This window comes from Falco naumanni, chromosome 11 (assembly GCF_017639655.2).
Source record: "Falco naumanni isolate bFalNau1 chromosome 11, bFalNau1.pat, whole genome shotgun sequence".
In the NCBI taxonomy this organism is placed as follows: domain Eukaryota; kingdom Metazoa; phylum Chordata; class Aves; order Falconiformes; family Falconidae; genus Falco; species Falco naumanni.
The window spans coordinates 537,313-557,849 of NC_054064.1; the positions used below are offsets into that span (position 1 = coordinate 537,313).

At 38.2% G+C, this 20,537-nt stretch overlaps 1 protein-coding gene across 4 annotated transcripts in view; it reads right to left on the minus strand.

Moving 5' to 3' along the window:
- Positions 1-20,537, minus strand: part of NR5A2 (nuclear receptor subfamily 5 group A member 2) — a 96,418-nt gene that overhangs the window by 41,332 nt on the left and 34,549 nt on the right. For all 4 annotated transcript variants that reach the window (XM_040610867.1, XM_040610865.1, XM_040610866.1 and 1 more), the window contains one exon: positions 2,508-2,627. In XM_040610867.1, the coding sequence (XP_040466801.1) occupies positions 2,508-2,627 (120 nt within the window). The remainder of the gene's footprint in view (positions 1-2,507; positions 2,628-20,537) is intronic.

The following is a 20,537-nucleotide window of genomic DNA, read 5'->3' on the forward strand; positions in this document are numbered from 1 at the left end:
TTTAAACCTTCTGCTTAGCTCACCCAGTGTTGTCCCTCTAAATAAAAGAGGTTCTTCAATGAATGATTTTCACCCATGAAAATAATTTAAATAGATATGTTTAAAAGTAAATACTTTTGAAGGACAAATGGCATACAAGTAGCATACTGGCATAGCAATTGCGTGTCTGCGATACCTGAACAACCAACGGGCTTTCTGTGAGCACGCGCGCCACGCAGCCCAGCGAGAGCAGGTGCCGCCAGCGCAGCTGTGCCTGCTCCTGTAAGCAGCCTGGCTTTCAGTGTAGGATGGCTGTGCCTAGAGCTGAACGAGATCAGGACAATAGAGTGGCATTATGTGCAGATTTCAGACTCGTTCCAGTTTCAAAAACAGCAGTCGGAGACTGCGTATTTACTGCAGGTCTGGTGACTCCCTGTTTCTCAAGGAGAATCTGTGGTGCATCCATGGGAGTATGTTCTCCAGTCATTAGCAAGCATGCAATGGGAAGAAGTCCATCCATAAGGAACGGGACTGACTGTAGTGTTCTTGTTTGCTCTTCCCGTACTATGGCTCCTTGCTCTCCAAGCAGCCTAAGTGTGAAGAGGAAAGTACAGAAGATGATGGGGGACACTGGGGGTGCTTGCATCGACTTCAAAAAGACAAACTTTGGAATATAGAAGTGAAATTGGGTTGAAAGGAGAACATATTAAACCCATTTGGCAAACCTGGGGCAAAAACGGATGCAATCAGTCCAGTTTAGTCCGGTTTTAATTTGGTTGGAGACTATAATTCTGCCTGGAAATATACAACTTCCAAAACTAGCTGATGATTTGCAAGCAGTACCTTTAATAACAATCCTGCTACCTGTTGTCCAACAGTGATGAAATGTTCTCCTTTGCCTTGAGATCATGTACAGGTGGGATTTTTTTGCAAGAAAGGATAAAAGTGGCTAACGAGGTAAGAATTATTACTGTGGAAAAATGGGGACAATGGCTAGAATTTAAGGGTATTTAGTTGTCTCTAATGATTTCAGGGGGACTTAGGCACTCAGTACCTTTAAAAAATAGCTAATCACATCACAAACAAGACACTAATTTACCAGTTCTCTCAGGAACAGAAACCTGTCAATATACTTAATAGTTTTATAAACAAAGGAATAAGCAAGCACCTTGTGTGATAGATAAAATAATTGCCTGTACAATTGTCCATGTTTTGGAGGAGATGAAATGGAAAGGGGATCACTCATTTTCTCAATAGCACCAATATAAATCAAGAGTAATGAAACTAATTCTTGCCCCTATAATTAGGGAGTACAACTTTATCTCAGGTAGGTTAGTGATTTCCACAAAGGTGCAGGAGTCAGTTCCATAGCTAGAATTTGAATTTGCCCACTCCTTTTCTTGGACAAGTTGACCATTTCTCCCTTCAGCTGTACACCCTTTAATCATAAATGCAAACAGCTATTTCTCCTTCTGATTCTTACAAACACTTGTTCTTAGTGTTAAGAAATGGCTACAATTTTAAAACTATAACTAAGGCTGTAAGCAGATCCCACAACATGCAGACATAAATGATGTATCTTAGAAAAATGAACCCTTTGCCATGTGTGTATAAATTGAGGCAGTTCAGTTTGAAGCTACTTAAATAGCAATGGGCCATTGCTTTCGCTTTGAATCAGGAACACCATGTACAGGCACATTTTCTTCTCTTTGATACTGTCTTATTTTTTTCTTTCTTTCTTTCTGTTAAAACCAGAATAAGAATCTTAGGAATAAGGTTCTTATTTTACTGTCAAATTCTTTGTGCTTTGGGAAGTGTGAGGGAGACAAAACTTTCTATTTCCTTTGCGTTTTCTCACAGTTTTCCTGATATTTGCCACATTGTTGCTCTTGCATTTTGGGACATGTATGCACCTGACACCTGAAGAAAATTAACCCTTGGAAAGCTGTGCAGAAACTGCAGGGTGTGTACCCTGAGACAGCTCCTGAGACAGTGCTTGCATTTATAAGCCTATGGACAGAATTATTTTCCTGGGATTAGATGTCTCAGCTGCCCAATTTTTCACACGTGCATACTTCTCTAAAAGCAAGATATTTCTGAGGTCGTAGCTGCAGGTTCTCTAGGTTTCTGACCAAGCTAGTGATTCTTTTGAGTAGACCACAATTCTGAAGGGAAAATAAGCCATAATTGTTCAGACATAAGGCATCAGGTTTGGGAGTGTTGTTGCTGTCAGAAACCATTTTAGCCCAAAGGAAATACAACTTCTGGAGAAACACTTCTCATCTGATATTTTTCAATCACTGAAGTGTACGAGTATATTTGAAAAGCAAAGTGCTTATGATTATATCTGCTTTTATAAGTTTAACCGTAATCAGCAGACTAGGAACAGAGTGCACATGTCATTTTATCTACATTATTTGTGGAGAATCTCTGAGAACACAGGAGTGCTTCTGACCTAGTTAAACTCCTGCTGTTTTGAAAATGATTACTAAAAAGCCATCAATACTTCTCTGAGCCCGCATACTCACTTGTTGCCCGGTAACCAGGAGGATGGAGCCTTCTTTCCCGTGCACCACTTGCCGGTAAATGTGATCTAGAATTAAGAGTTCGCTCCAGCAGTTCTGAAGCAACTTCATTTGGTCATCAACCTGTAAAGCAAACATGAACGTTGGTGGCATCACTCTGGGAGTAAGTCTTACATCACACTGTGGAGGCACTCCTCCTTCAAGCATCTGGTTAACATGAGAGCAGAAATACTATCAAAACCTATTCACCTACAAATTTCCACTCAGCTGAATAAATAGGGCACTGTTGAAACTTTTAACCATAAAATGCACACGATGTTTACTACTGATTATATTCTAGGAAAGCAGAACTACAGCATTGTTATGCAAGGTAATAATAATAGTACATTTATGAGATGGTTATGGAAATGGGCTATTATTTTTACCCAAAACAAGAATAACAGAAATAATGCTAATGTGAACTTCCCCATACTCCCTGTCCTTGAACCTCAGCTTCCAGAAATAGTAAGGAATCTGCAGATTTGAAAGCATTTTTGCTGCAACAAGCCCAAGCTGGAGATCAGTCCCTTGCAAAGGGAAAAGTGAAGAGAGAGGTAAACACTCCCTCTAAGAATGGTTGTGGTACTATGAAAAAAGAAAACTTCTTCATAAATGGAAGCTGAGCAGCTTCAGATATCACTGATAGGGAAGGAAAGGACTGTGCACAGGGCAATAGTGAGCAGTGAGACATATCAGTGACCGCATTTGGTAATAGAAGGAACATACTGGGCACTCAGCACAAGCAACCTGCATTAAGTTTTTATCCAGTGTCATCTGGCACGTACATATTATAGGACAACAAAGTATATCACTAAACTGACTCCTATTGCTTTCAGTTTTGCTCCCTTTAAAGACTGAAAAATAATTAAGATTTTAATAGAAATGGGAGGAAAAAAATCACAAATTAGTGGAAGGCAGACTGTGAATTTAAGTCATGGTAAACATTAGTATCCTCTGGACCTGTTCTTCGTGAATTTACGAATTTCTTCCTAAAATCAAACAAAGTCTGTCTTCAGACATGGAAGAGTTAAAGAATGCATATATTAGCCTTGCTACAATTAAGTGTCTGGTGCAGATATGGTAATACCATGTATATAGTTATGCAGGTTCTTAGAGTCCTTTTAGATAGCAATTGCTGAACAGATTAAAAATGCTATAAATTAGAAAAAAATTAGCAAAGAGAATATTTAAAGTGGAGAAATGCCTAGAATTTCTGAGACATGGAACTGTTAAAGTTGTTTTTCAGATGTTTTAATTTCAATTGCTTTAGAACTAGATTTCATAGTGCACAGGAAACTGCACTATAAGGAGCAATCTTGCACGAGCTGAATTTGTTACTAATAGACTTTTGTAGTGTCACCTGTGAAAGTTGCCTAGTATTGTCTCCCTCTTTCCAGTCACTTGCCATACAGCTCAGCCTTTAACATCTTAAACATCAAAGTCTCTGTTTGCAGCCTCCATTCATCTTAACTTCCCTTCTCCCCACTCACAGTCTTCTCCAAACTGTTCTTGTCCCGGTTTCTCCCCCTTAGGTATCTGTCTCAAATTATTCCCTCTTGCTGGACTGTGCAAGCAAGTGAAATCAGGAGAGGAAGGGAGCAGATTAGCACAAAGCCAGTGGGGAGAAAAGGGCAGAAACCCCCCTGTGCAGCAGATCCCACTCTCCTGCACAGCCTGCACTAGGACCCTTGGTTCTTCCTTTTGCCTGCTCCATGGCTGCAGCAGGTATCTGTGCTGGAAAACTGCACAAATCAATTCCCTCCACTGCTGCTTTACCTAGAAGACAGATGATTTTCATGGGGTTTTGGTTTGGTTTTTTTACCTATCCACCTTTGCTCTTTAAAAAAAAAACAACAACAACAAAAAAAACCAAAACCCCCCAACAAGTCAAGGAAAACTATATCCAAATATCTGTGCCAAAATAATACCTTAAGGTTGCAAAACCAAGCACTGCAGAATTAGTTAATGCTTGTATTAAGATTGGCTGTCCTATTATTATTTTATCTTCGATATGCATTTGTGTTATAAAGATTTTAATGCATAGACACAAAAGGGCAGAATTAGGATTGTGCAAACACTCTCAGTTCTGATATTTCAAATATTTTGCATTCAGTATTCAATGGCTTTCCAGTATTAAGAATAACTTTTTATCACAGTTGCTGTTCTGTCTACAGTCACAGTTAATACATGTATGCTCAGATGACTCCTAGAAGCTACATATCCATTGGCAATAGAGATGGAGGAAAGAAAGAGGTGTGGATTCTGTAGATGGATATATTACTAAGTCAAAGTAAAGCTAGTGCTATCACAAACTCAGCCTTGCTCCATCCCTGTGCTGTCTGTGGCCATGATAATTCATTTCTGTTCAGATCACAGGGCAAGGCTGATTCTGTATTAAAGATCTCTTCCTCTGCCCACAACATGTATTTGACTACAAAACCTTTCAACCAAGTGACTTGTTAGCTTAAGAGAAGACAGTAAATTACCACATTGATACACTCCCCACCAAAACTTGTGGCAGGTTTAAAATAAGGCACTATCTGAAGAAGATGCTTGAAATTTACAGATTCTGGTACTCTTGCTTTTCACATGAAACCATTTTGTGACCATTTTCTCCTCCGTACAACAAGGTGTTACAAAAATCAAGTAAATCATGCTAACATGATAATTTCATCCAAAATTAGCATTTCACACAAAGCTAGCACAGCTTACATCTGAACGAAACAAACTGTGAGGCAGTTTAAGCATTCAGCATCCATGTCATAACAACTAATAACTGAATAAGAGGTCAAGAATTTGATTATATTATAAATGACATATTTCCAGCTAACCCATCTGTCTCAGCCACAGGCTTTTGAAAACAAGCTACACTTTACAGGTCTGGCTTTCTGAAGGCCCCAACAGCAGCTAGCTGCAATCAAAGCTTACCTCCCAAGCTTTATCATATCATTACCGAGCCAGTGCTGTGAGAACAGTATGAGATGGCAAAATCACACAAAAAAATGTTTTGCACATAGTCTGTTCCTGCTGTTCTGTAAGACTCATAAAACTGGCAACAGTGAACATCTGCTAGTGGTTCACAGAATCAGCTCCTACATATTCACTGTAATTTAACCAGTGAATGCCTATAAAATGGATAGCATAAAAAGAACAACACACATCCCAAACACGGTATTGCCTTCAGAAGACTCTCATTAGATCCAGCTGCTTTTGCCATTTTAAGAAAGTTGGCAGGGCAGCAGAATGCTTCCCAGTTTGCACTAGGAAGAAACAGAGGCGACTTTAAGGGAGGTTCATGGATTACTAACATGTAGGTCAAGTGACCAATTCCAGTCTACTTCTGAAAGGCACGTAAATGAGGAAAACTACATAATTTATCTCTGCTAATGCATACAAAACAAAACAAACAAACAAAAAAAAAGAAAACAACATAGATCACATTGAACAAAAATGGTAAAACATCACTTCTTATGTTAGAATGAGCTGGTAAACTTTATGACGTGTGTAACTTTAGTCAGAACACAAACACCTTTGTGTTTGTGGCATGTCAGTAAATGACTTGCAGGAGCATATTATCTGTCAAAACAAAAAAAATCAACCTTTCACCAAAACAAGTATGTGCCTTAAACAAATCCTGATGGCAGAGAGGCTTCAGTTTCAGTGGCCAAAGTGGAGAGTGAGTTTTGAAGAGGAAGGTGCTCTGCAGAAAAACATCTTGTGGACTTCTGACTCCAAAGCATGCTAGTCCACCATTGACGGGGTAAGTGGGAGAAAAGGTAAGATTCTGTTGCCAAGATGACTTAGCTCCAGTCTGGGACTTCCCTATAATCAACATCATTTTCAATCATGGTATACATTGGACTAGAAACAAGCTCAAAAACTTGCACTACTGGCTAAACTTTGAGGTTTTTCAGTTTGTGGAGATCTTTATAAGTATTATTGATGTTTTAACAACAAGAAGAAAAAAAGTTGTCCCAACTACTGGGAATGATTATAAATAAATATTGAACATCATACAGCCAACAAACGGCTGCTGCAAGAACACTCCCCAAATCTGCAGCTGCTCCCTGCCATAACAGAACATTGACACGAGGAAAATGTAACCCATGTCTTCCCTAAGCAAGCTGTCAGGTGAGATACCCATTTGACAGGTATCGAGCCTTGAGCAAAAGTATGAGTGGACACTGTGCCCAGATAGTTAAATTTAGGTTCTCTCTGGCCAGCGGCATTCAGATGAAGACACACCAGGGGGGGACAGTGTAACTGGGAATTGTTGCTAAAGAAATGCCTTTTGAGGAAAGATGCAGAGGTAGCTAAGGGAGGGTATGTGATAGGAAAAAAGAAACAGGAGATTATTTCCAGCATGCAGGGTGGCATGACAGAGTAATAATGTTACGAGTGAATTGAGTAAAAACATCACACTTGTAACACTGCTGCTAAGGGACAAGGGAAGCAAAGAGAGTGCTTAGTAGGAGGCTTTAAAGGAGGGGAATGGGGAAGCAGTGTAGTAAGAGAAGACATAAGGGAAGTTGGATATCAGGTAAAACCTTGAAGGTGAGACTGCTGAGACTGGATGAGATGCAGACCTAAAGGGTTTGTGTGACAGTAAGTGATGCTGCTGGGGCAGAGAAGAAGTACTTCGTGATAGAGAAGCAGAGGATGGCAATTGTAAGCAACAGGCAGGAGAAATCCCAGCGGTGAAAGTGAGCATGTGTGCTGTCCACTCTCTCAAGCAGTAGAGATACAAAGGTGGAGCAAGGGATAGCTTTCTAATAGCATTAATACATGGCAATAGGTAAATCCTATACCAAAATGCTATTTACCTATGCTTACAGTGAGGACAAGGAAGCATGTCAGAATGTGGAGTTACCTGTAACCTTGTATCTCATGCTCTTTGAACTATTTGTAGCATATTCCCCAAGTCATAAGCTGTAAGACAAATGGTCATTGCCACAACCACCCAGTGCCACCCCACTGTGCTGCCCACTAACTACCAAGCTAGCCAGAATAAACTAATGTACGAGCATAACTCATGATGCAAAAAGGGTCTCCCAGCACCTGGAATGCTGGTAGGTAAACAGGTAGACATGGTGAACAAGACATTGCGCAGTCAGTTTGCCCACGCAATATCCACCGACAGGTGTTTTGTGTACCGGTGGATGGCAGCATGCAATGCACTATATTCTGACAAGGTTTTAAGATTTTGTCCTTCCCGTGTTGACCTGGAAACCTGTCTTCAGTGACTTCATGGTAGAAATGTGCACAGTGTCAGTATTAATTGACAGTATTTCAGTATTGTAACCTCTGTGAAAGAAACTTTTGGTGCTCTCTCTCTTTCCCCCCTGCCCCGAGAAGGAACACTACTTGTGCAGCCTATTTGCTGCAGCGCTTGGGAAGGACTGGCTGCAGCCTGCACACTCCTCTTGTCCCAGCCACTGGCCATCCCAGCTCCTCTCAGTAAAGCACCAGAGAAGAACTGCTCTATGGCTGGGTTGGCAGGACAGGAATGGATAAAGGTGGGTCACAGTGCAGCAGAAGAGTCTATGCTCCAGGTGTGGGAGGGTCACCGTGCCCCTTACAGTCACTTGCTGTGCAATTTCACTACAAAGCACTGCTCCCCACATTTAAAAAAAATCAGATCTGTGAAAAGAGAGAGACAGAGATGTGCCCCCTCCACCAAGCCCTTTGACCTTTTTTCCTCGGGATTTAATAGAACCACGGAGTCTGGTGGAACCGTGGCACTTCGTGTCCACTGTGAAAGATTCAGATGGTATTGCTCATCTGCACGGCGAACACGTTGTTAAATACCCGAATACAGGTCTGAACACAGAATTCCCTGGCAGCATGCCTGAGTTTGTCCACTGCCAGCTGGAATTGTAAGATTACTTTTCCGAGTTGTCTGCTAGCAAGAATTAGGAACCAGGCATGCATGAGAATACATTCAGATGTGACTGTTAGTTTGCATAATTTATCTTACCAATACAAGGCAAACACATAGGCTATTTCCAGGACTGGAGGAAACAGACTCTCAATTTGAAGTGTAAAGGTCTAAATCTGCGCACGCTGGTGACACACTACCCGTTGGCAGGACAAAAAGGTGGGCTGGGGCTGGGGCTGGGAATGTCACAACCGTCTGCTCAACCCCAGCCTCCCGTTCAGCTGGGCCTTCAGCTCTTGGTACGGGGCTCGGTGGAAGTTTGTCAGGCTCACTGAGGCCTCTGTTGACATGGCAATACACAATTATCAATTGTAGTTAAAGGAAGAACTTATCTCAGAAATACTGGTTACTCATCTGAAAAACTATTTGTGCTGCTGTTATAGATGAGGAAGGCTAGTGCAACACAAGAGTAGTATTGTTGTAGAGTGTGTGCTTCCCACAGCGCAGGATGTTAATCATTATAAACTTTTGTTTTCTCTGAAGAAGAACATTGAAATTGCCAAACAGTAAAATGAAGAATAATGTGTATGCTTTGCTGAAATGCACCTTAATCTTATCAAAACCACACTGTGTCTTTCTTTTAGGAAAGTGTTTCACAATATTTAGCATACTGTAACCAACAACTGCAGATTTACGACAATTTTTCTTCTGAAAAAGTGTTTTCAGCCTGACACTTGATGAATTACCTGTTAAATGTTTCAGGGTCATGGGTTTTTTTGTGTCACTCTAAGTTAAATATTTTCCTTATAATTATTGCTGCAGATTCAGTTAAACGATGCACTCACCTTTTACCCAGTCTACACTTCCCTTTCTGAGAAGTTGGAGGATCCTTTTTCATCTCTTTTCATTTGCATCAACTTGCACTATAGCTTTGGGCTTTTCTGCTACTAAAAATTTGAAAGGGTATCTAATGATTAAAAAAAAAAAATAATTGAAATTTATGTGATAAAACCATGTTGGATTCAGCTGAATTATTTTTACTTATGCTTCTAAAAGGGAATGCCAATATAGAAATAACACGAAGCGTTCTTCTCATAGTGCCACTTTTAAATTCTACGGCCATTGAATAGCCATTTCCTACTGAATATGAAGTAATTAAACATCTGTCTGAACTGTTCAGCCTGAAGCATACAGGTTCAAGGGATGGTTGAACTTTCTTTCAAGTGTAGTTAGGAAATCACTCACAAGTCATTGCAGACATATAGCTCGAGTTGTTACTCCATTTTCTTATGCTATAGTGAAGCAAATCACCCCAAATCAAAGTTTTATAAGACAAGTGCACCCCAGAGGCTATGTTTCACTTGTGAATGCACGCACAGTTTCCAAATCGTTACATAGATAGAGAAGGATTTGGAGTCTCCAAGTGGGTTGCTGCTAACAGTGGGAAACTTGTGGAAGGTTGCTGTCAAAAAGCAGCACGTAACAGTTGATGTGGTTTTAGAAGTAAATGCACATAACTTTCAGAATCAGTGAATACCCTAATAAAATGTGATTACTGCCTATAAACTCAGTAATAAAATGCTACACAATTCAAGAAAAAAATATTTAATATTAACTATGATTGTTCCAGCTTAATGTTAACTATGATTGTTCCATTTCTTCCAGAACTGAAAGAGAGGAATAGGGAAGGACTAACATGCTTCATTAACTCCCTGCTCATGGAACTGTATGTATTTGGAATATCAAGCCATTTTTCAGGTTTTTAAAGGACATAGGTAAAGAATTTATAGCACAAAGCAACATTATACCTTTGAAAACCCCTGCACTTTTACCCTTCCAAAAACATGAAATGGTGAATACATGGTGCCCGTGCTCTGAATGGTGTGTGGTGTTTCCTGCTATGTATTTGCTGTGTAGCAAATGCACACAGGGAGAGTGATGGCTTTGCAACATCTTCTCCCCTCTCATGCCCCTGGACAGCTATATGTAACATCACTGTGAAAGAAGGGATCAAAAGAGCAGTGACCAGCCGTTTCACAGTTTCAGTGCATATCTTCCATTGAATTAAAATACTTCAATAAAAAGCTACCTTGAGCATCAGTTCACACTCATCCTGTTTTCTTGCAGGAGTATAACACAAGGTGCATGAATCTAGGGGCTTCAGATTGTTGAAGGCAGTAAGGGTAAGCAGCAGACAGTAATCCTACTAAAGAATAAGACCTCTTCTTTTACAGATATTTAGACTCCATTTAGAGGGTATTCCCTACTATTAAGAAGGTCAATGATAAATCTCAGTTCTTCAAAGATCAGATGAAAGGGCTATTACAATAAACTTTTTTTGTGTGTGTATATATATATTTATATTATACACTGCATCAAATGCGACATATAACACTTATTTTTTCTCCTTTTCCTCACATTTATCTCTGCAAACTGCATGAAAATTACTTAGTATTTTGCAGTCAGCATTATTTCTGATGAATTATAAATGTGTTTTTCTTAGGTTCTTCTTTAGGTGGGTTTTTTTCAACTGAAAATAAGAAAAGGATTTCTTTTTAGTCCCAGCTGAAAATTCTGCTTACAATGCAGCGTTTCTTCCCTGACAAAGTGAATGCAAAGATGAGGAAATGGGAAAATTATTTCTTCTTCTCAGCATCTGTTTCACAGAGTGAAGAAGGAGGTGCCTTTTTCAGGCCTGGACCCATAGAACTGACCTTCAAAATCCTACTCCTGTGAGTATCTCTACTGATGTTAGTACAGCATAAGTTTGGTCTAGAATTTTTAAAGAAAATCATATAAAACAGCATAGTTTGTGTAGCAGTTTTGGTACTAAAGCTGTTTTTCCCCATTGCATTACTCCAGAAGTACACCTGTTTTTTCTGATGTCAGCAAACTAACTGTGGAAATGTGCTGCACCATGTTTGTAACTCTTAACTTGCATGGACATAAGTTCTTTGACTTCCACATAAACAAAATCAGAATTAGGCCCACTCAAGTCATCATTAGCCTTGTGGTTCTGATCTACTTTTTAGGATGCACAATGATGTCCTCTGGGGAATCAGAAGACAAGACTGAGTCTAGTAGATTTTATGGTACTGCTGGTGAATTTATTCTCAATATATTGAATCAGCAGTTTCACTCTATTGTACAGCAGCCTTCGGTTAAAGTCTCTGTGGTCATCTCCAAGTCACACATATTTTAGTATTATCTGAAAGGATTTCTAATATGTAATATTCCTTTCCTGTTTGTTGATTTATTGGATAAATTATGATTTCATTTTTCTTACAACTACGTCATTTTTCCAGCTGACACTTATTCTAAGAGTCTATAGGTAAGATTTACCTCCTACGTTAGCTCTCATTTGTAAAATTCCTCAGAAAACATCAAGATCAAATTTCAATAGACAGCCATCAACACACAGGGGTGGATTGTCAGTATTAAAGATGAAGTCCTACTAAGAAATAAATTTATTTTCCACAAAATAAATATTCTATTGAAACTCAATTAACCAAGTATAATATGGAAAATATTTTTAACATGTGACACAAGAGACATGCTAATTTCAGAAAGACTCTTTAATATGGTAACAGGCAGGCAGAGTAATCTCTCAATGCACTTAGGGTCCTGTTCTTTCAAGTGCTGTATGCCCCAGAATGCTGGGTTTTGCATGCATTAATACAAGGGTTACTTAAATCGGCTCTTGTTTAAATTAAACTATGCGGTTACTCTTCTATTTAATAGGGTTTCTGTTTATTTCTAGTACAGCTGTTCAAGGCAGTATGGAGTTTGGGAAAGGGGCAAGCCATAAGAGAAGTATAACCTTACTCTTTTAACAGGTGACACCTACAAAGGTTCGTTTGTGTACACATCGTGGGACTGTATTCATAGTTATACCAATGGGAACATGCAAATAATCTTCTGATTATCATGACTAAACAGGAGTTACTTTAACATTGCAGCAGTGTAAATGAGAGAAGAACACTTTCTCCAGGTATTATTAGTGAAATACAGGGTTGGACACCGATAAACCACACAAAGAATCTAATACATTGGAGGTTCCATAACATTTCTAGTTATCATCAAATCATCAGTTTTGTATTTTAAATGTTCTTTATCTTTTGACTGCACAGCATTGCAAACTTTTTCAGGAATATGTTTTGTATTTTACTTTTCGTAGTCCTCTTAGTCCTTTTGACAAACATCCAACTATGTAAGGGCAGGTATTTCCTTCTGACCATATTTGAATCACTGAAATATACGGATCTGAAGTCTCAAGACTGGGAACTATAGTGTGCTAAACAGGACAGAAAGTAATACACCTGTAATAAACCTTTGGCAATAGAGGCTGGTCTTATTGTAAAACACTGCACTCACTATACAAATATATTCCACTATGTTTTCCCTTGTTTTGTAATAGAATGGCCAAAAAAAGCCACAGCAAGAGGAGTAAGAAATCATGAGAAACAGTACCTTCAGTCAAGATGTGAAGGGAGATAGTATACTGATGAAGAAAAAATACAGAAAGGTTGTCTTACATCCCAAGGGCTGCAGCAGTAACAGTAAATCACTAGAGCAGAGATTAAATGTGAAAGAAGACCCAATGGTAAGGGAGAAAGTGAAAGAAAATTCAGCTTTATGAATGGGGGTTGTCATGTATTAAACGAGTATCCATATGACTTGATAGAAAAAGTTACTTAAAAACACCACCAAAGGAAGCTGAAGTCATACAAGAAGGTTGTAGAGATGTAGTGAGAACCAGTGATGCACGATCCAATGAGCTGCTGTACATGAGAATGATCCAAAATACTTAGTACTTCTCTTTAATTCTTAAAAGCATTGCAGGAGGCTCTCGGCATGCAGCTGCTACCATCTAGCTAAATCCTCTCACCTATGAACATCATCTTTAAAAAAATTAGCTCCTTTCCCAACAAAGTCAAGTGTAGAAGAGCAGACAGAGCCATGCCATTAACAAACACAGGAAGTGTTGACTGAATGAATGTTTAAGGAATAGGCAAGTGTGTATTAAAATGTTTTTTCCATTTATCCTTTCATTTGGCTTTGCTTCATTTATTCCCACTTCCTGTTTCCTGGATTCTAATTTGGAATTCTCTGAAGTATCATTAAAATAAGGTTGTCACAACTCTGCCCAGGTCCCATACAGACCTTAGCACTGCAGTTACAATTAATATTAACGATTAAAAATACCCTTGAATAAACTGTTTTTATTTGGGCTGCTTGTTATATTGGTAAGAGGAACTTTTGCGGTATAAAACACAGAATGTGTTACAGGTAAAAATGACTGTGGACTGTGACACAGCTCAGTCAGCCTGACTTTGCTGTTACAGCTGGGCACAGGTATCAAAATTTTGAGTTTCTAAATTGGGTTCCTATATGGCTGCATGCAATAGAAGATCAGCTGCAAGTTTAGGAAAAAGAGAGACAGTCAGTACATCTAATCTAGTAGGTTTTTCTTAGCTCATTTCTGAATGACAGCAGGGGTGATGAACAACAAAGTAAGGTTGCTCTGATTACTGCTCATTCACCCATGAGCGTGCCCTGCACCCCAGCTGTGGGAGCTAGGTTTTAATCAGACTGCCAGAAACTTGGTCGATGGGCAAGCATTTGTAATAAAATGGCAACATTTTCTTAAAAAAAAAATCATGTTTTGTATAGCTCATGTTCAAGTGTCTAGCAATCCACTACCAATCTAGGCGTGAGGATGTTACTTTGATTTATAATCAAGTTTAATGTGAGTTTTATTTTTGAAGATTTACCATGACTAAAATAATACTTTCATAGCCAAATATAAGAAGATTTATTGATTAATCCCAGACTTATCAAAGGAAAGTGCATTGTGACTCTGCCTCTAATAAGTTTTTCTGAGATGTATTATAACTTTTTTTTTAATACAGCTACGTAAGTCTATAGCAGGGCAATTTTCCTGGTACACAAAATAGCCTGAATGATTTCAAAGTATAAATGAATGCAAGATTATACAAATATTCAGCATCATTTCACTGACAGGTAATGGATTGAATTCTCTCTTTGGCTCTCTTCTTTTTTTAAAAAATAATCTGCCTGAGGGTCTGTTTCTGTTAGAATGTAAGGTCTTTAGGGAAGGGACTGCCTATTACTATGTTTTTATGCAGTATCTGTTTATATTACTGTAAATCCGATAGTAGAAGAGGGTTGACTGAATGCATGGAGCATACATGGACACTTCTCTGTAAATAAAATTATTTGTCTTTCAATTTAAACTGCCAGCTCCCAAAATAAACCCAGAATGTCCAGTTAAATAATACAATGAGATATTATTAGTGAAGCACAGTTTCCTTACATAAATATAAACATCAGTTTAACAACACCATGAGAATTATTTCCTCAATATTTTGTGTACTGTGACATAACCATATAACCTGACATCCTATGTAACACCATCCTAAGTGTGGTGTTATAGAGGACCGTGAGCTTGGATGGTATAAAAGAAATTATTTCATTATATATACCTTTGAGACTGATTCTAAAATTCATAGGCAGGCAGAAATACAAAAATACCTGCGCTTCAACAGAAGACTTCAAGGAGCGAGTCCTTAGCTTTATTGCTTTATATCTGTTAAGGCTCTGATAATGCACACATTTTTTAAGTACAAGCTAACATAAGCCAACTTTTAAATTCAGCTCCTGGTGACAGCTCCTTTTATATTTCCTCTTGCATGAGCACACACAGCACCCAAATCCAATCTACTGTGTCAAATATATGCATTTTGCAAATATATGACTATTTGATAAATGGAGTTGAATCTCTTTTTTTTAGGTTACTTTTAACAACTGAGAAATGTACATAGTTTATTTTTTAGCTCACATGTTGCATTCAGATTGCCCCTTTCTACAATGCGATGTGCACATAAAGTTCCCGGAGATGCCTGAACTAGATTCACTGTGAGTACTTATCCAGAATATGCAATTAAAATGTAATTCATTTCTAGATATCATCAATATTCTGTCATTGTGTAAGGGGAATGGACTAGATGACCCATGAAGTCTATTCCTACCCTCATATCTATTATGATTACCTTATATTAGTAAAATTGCTTTGTAAGGTCACTTATATGTGGTGATTCCCTTTACGCAAATATTTGGTATATTTGGCCATTCATGTGTGTTTCTTCATGCTCTGTTTCAAATAGATTCAGTACAGGTAGAGCATCAAATGAAGCAAAAACCTGGTATTTCGCTGTAAATAATTCATAAAACAATGTTATGACCCTTATTCCCCACGAGGCATCCACATAATGAGCCACCCAAATGAAGCGGTGAAAACATCCACTTCCCTGCCATGGGTGTGCCCCCGACAGACTCTTCAGGGTCAGAAATCCATCAATCTCTTTTCACACATGAGCTAATCAATTCAAAGAGGGAAGTGCCAATGAGCTATTAGATCAATATGGTAAAGTATGGAGATTGATCTTATTCCAGAGTGACTACATTAACAGACTCGTCAGTGTGACCTCTGCCCTGCGGCACACATTATCCAGGATTGCAAGTCTGATATCCGAATGAAGACCTCAGGTCATTGCTTTTAATAATATGCTTTGCTGAAAGTATTAAAAGCAAATCTGTAAAGGGATGACTAATGAAAATATGAAGTGCTTTCTTCTCCTCTAGTCTTGGAACGCTTGCAGAAATCATGCCGTCTTTTCACAGCAACCAGAAACATCGAGTGTCTCACACAGAAACCTGCTCAGCTGAGCCTGGCTATCAGCATTTGAGGTAATAACATGTATAATACAACCAATGGTATTTTGCTCTCCTGCCACAAAAATTAACAAAAGAAACCAAATACAAAATTATTTTAAATACTAGCTGTGTCAAACTCAATTAACGTTTTAGGTGAATTACTCCAGTTGGCCTACGTGAACGGCCAGATCGAAGGCTGTACTGGACTCCTGATAGTCCGAATCATTTAGCTGGTGTAAGTGGGACCACAGCAGCTGCCACTGCTGCAAAAGTTGCTCCCAGTGCTGCCGTGTGCGTACTGAGCATCCTGCCCACCAGCCGAAACGTTCCCAGCACTTGCTCCAACTCAAGGTCCAGCCCTGGGAGTCTCAGTCTATTTTAATTTAGGCCAAAAGCCAGTGACTTTGGGGGGAACGGATCTGATCAGAGGAGCCTGGCTTCACATAGTTAGCAGCAACACATGTAGACATCCTATAACACTCTCCTGTCCCTTGATCGACCTGTGCTGGTGTCACCAACTTTACAGGAAGTCTGTACGTGACGGGACCGCAAGTAATACTATAAGCAACCATTTCAAGCCTCTCATTTTAAAGACTAATCTTTTTGATATATAGTTTCAGAGATACTGGGGAAATGAATACTTTGTTATCTCAAGGCATGATATTAATATTGTTAATATTTTTAAAAACCTGAATAATCTTATTGCAATGAAACATTTATGTATATAACACATTTTAATACTGTATTTTTATTATACCAAACATTTTTATTGTTCATTGTATAATTGAATCAATGAATTAGAAGAAGGTTACTAAAAAAGGATTAATGTATTTTTAATGAAACTGAATGATATAACTTCTGTTAGTCACTAAGAGTAATGGCAGATCTATCAGGTTTATACAGATAAGAGCTTTGTGAGTTTATCTGAAAGCCCACATAATGGCTCTCATTTAGCTGTAACCTAGAAAAACAGACTTAGCAATCCTAATCAGGGTTTTATTTCATTGTTTATGTATATGACCTGTCTTTTTGTGATCAGTTCACCTGTCTAATCATGAAAATATGGATCTGTTTAGTAGAGACATCTATTTCCAGTTGTAAAACACTTGTTTTGAAAGCAACACCCTTTCAAACTCTAAATGGAAGAACTGAGCTAGCCATACAATGCCACTGGAAAATGTTTTTGAACTCTTAGGTTAACAGACAGGGGAACTGGTGAGAACTTTGTACCCTATAATAGTGACATCTCAATGCTCCCAAAGCTCAAATTCCTAATTAGCCCACCAGCCTAAATTATACATACTTTCCAGGCAGAAACTGGTATGCTCGAAAATTTCCCAATAGAAAATCCTTATATTAGTATAACACTCATTGAAATTTTAATGCTGCACAAAATTTTATATAGAAAAATCAAAAGCAATTACAAACTTGGCTCTGAACTCTGCACAGGTAGTGTGTTCTTTACAATGTAACTTTTCATTTTCTATTATTTGTAATCGATATAAAAATAGATAATGAAATTTTATATTAGTATAAAATATATGTATTGTGGAGAAGGGGCTTTATAGTGACACCCTTAGAAATGGTTTTGAAATATTTTTGCCTTTCTCAATGGGAAGTATGTTATCAAAGTTCTTTTAAAGAGAAAGATTCTAATATTTCTTCTGTCTTTAAGTAGAAACTGAGAGAGAGTATATGCATAATACATACACGTGTTATGACACACAAGACACTGCAGTATTGCTCAAGGACTTGTAAACTTTGTGAGACCATATTAATTCACAGTGGTGAACCACAATTAAATAAATCACACCACTAAATGGGCATACATTTTTTTCTACTACCATGATGTGGTTTTATATAGAGTTCTTTCCAAACAAACTAAAAAGCTATTCCGTAATAGCATTTTAGATTTTAAAGGGTTCTAGAATTCTATTTTATTTGTATCTTACCACTTGCAAAACAAGGAACTTAATACACACCCCATAGTACAGGCCTCAGAAGGACTTTTATTCAGGAAAGCACTTTACATAGTTATTGAAGCATTTGTCCTGATCTCAGTGATGGGAAGCAGACCGTTATGTCTTTTCACTAAAACGAAGGTGATTTTTCTGAACAGGTGTCCCTGTCAGAAATAAATATATATGTCAGGGAAACAAAATTTATAGCATATATAGAACTAAAATACCTTTTGCATTAATAATAATAATAGTAATAATATCTTTTTTAAATTCAGTGTCTCACACTCAAAAAGTGCTAGAAGCAAATGCTGCCTCCCAATGGAAACGTGAAGTTCATTTCCCAATAAAATACACCACAAAATTTCTAGTCCCATTGCTTTACCAGATACTTGGTGTTTAACTTACTTCTAGTAAGAACTGAACAATTTTCATTCTGGATTTCACAATCAAATGTTTTGTTTTATGAACTTCATATCATGGGCGCTCAAAATGTATCATTTCTGAGTAAGGAGGATGTTTTTTCCCTTTAATAAGCACTTGAAAACTGGTCAGGAATATGAGGAAGCAAAAATGGATTAGTGGTAGAGTTCAAATGAGGTCATGACATTCGTGGTAAGTACAATTCATCTTATAATTCTGCAATTTACTGCATAGCTCTACAACTCATAACTACAATATCACTGTCACATGCATGCTATCAACAGATGCATCTGTCTGGTCACAGAATCTATGGCTGCATTAGGGATATTTGCTAGTGGCATCTGTTTAGATAGTTGTTAGGTATCTGAATACAGATAAATGATACACGTGATTTTATAATCAATGACACATGTCACTAGCTTCTGTGTAACACAGAAATGGCTCAATTTTTTTTTTTTTAAAAAGACTTTCCAATTTCCACTGTAACCAAGCACTTACAAGCAGAAAATGTTCATAAAAACTTTCCGAACAAAAAGATTATCTTCTGGGAAAGTCACAATAGATTGAAAATACATGTCTAGAATCTAAATGCTTCCTCAGCCTCAACAGAATAAATAATAAATGCTTTCTAGGTAACTAGTGCAGCCCTTTTGATAACATATATATTAATAAATTAAAAATGTCTTTAGATTGACAAGTGTTTAGTGGGCTTATACTGGAAAGCCAATATCTAATTATGAAAGCCTGAGTTGACTAATCAATTATTCAGATGAACATTAGGTGTCTATTATATGTGTAAACATGGGAATTATATTTCCCCTAAGTAACTTTCTCAAATAACAAACCCAAAACATGCAAATTTGAAATAGAAAAAAAATGGCACTATTACGCATTTATTGCACATGCAGAACTCTCACTGAATTATTCAGGGAACACTGAATCGGGAGCCTTGGTCTTCTGACTCTGAGCAACACAGCAATAGCAGCACATGCCCTGTTGTATTTGTTATGCATGTAATATTGATTTAGCCCGTTCTTGCTGGTCATGTTTCAAATTCATTTCATGTTTAGGAGATAGGAGAAAGGAGAAGTATCCTGGATTGATATTTGCAATATATTTTTATGCCTGTAGAACAAGAGATTATCTAATAAATTAGCAAGACCCTGGCTTTCAAGTGCAGGAAGTATAAGCCTTTGAAAAGGAGCACAAGTGAGGTAATGAACTGTGTTTTGAAAAGCTTAATATTTGCTTCATTCCGCACCTCCTGTATGTGAAGACTGGGAGAGTGCTAGTATTGCAGAGTGGTTTCACTGGTGTTTCATGTGATCTGTGAGGCACAAAACGCAGTAAGGTAAAGCATAATCGTCCTTTGCATTTAGAAAAGACCATGCTCTTAAACAGAATACAGCAACAGGGAAACCTGAAATAGATGTGACCAAACACCTGCTGACAAACAGGCACAAATCCCACTGACACCGCAGTGACCCCCAGTTAGTCAAGATTTAATTAAGGGGTATAATTAAGGCAGTGGAACAGAACACTAATGAGTGGTGGTTTTTTATATGGGTAATTACACATAAGAATACAAACTAAGCTAGGCCCCTAAATATATCATTAAAATGAACAGTATAGAATGACAATCAGAGCTTTAAGTACTTTTTTTTTCTTCCTCTGCAATAATGCCGGTTGAAACAACACAGCTCGTCAAGCATCTGTACACATGCTAACAAACGCTATTGGCCCAATCCTGCATACACGTCTAAGCATGTTGGTAACATGACCTTGGTGGCACAATGCGCACCAGTAAGGCTCGGCACGCGTGGGTTTGCTGGGCTCTGTCTGTCATTGTTTTTGCATGTGTTTGTACCATGCAGGAGTCCCTTCGGCTCATTGTCTAACAAATGACATTCTGTTGCTATTCTCTTACAAGTAACATATCCTCCAGATTTCATTTATCAAGTGTGTTGATTACAAGGAAGACATACGTTATGAATTGTT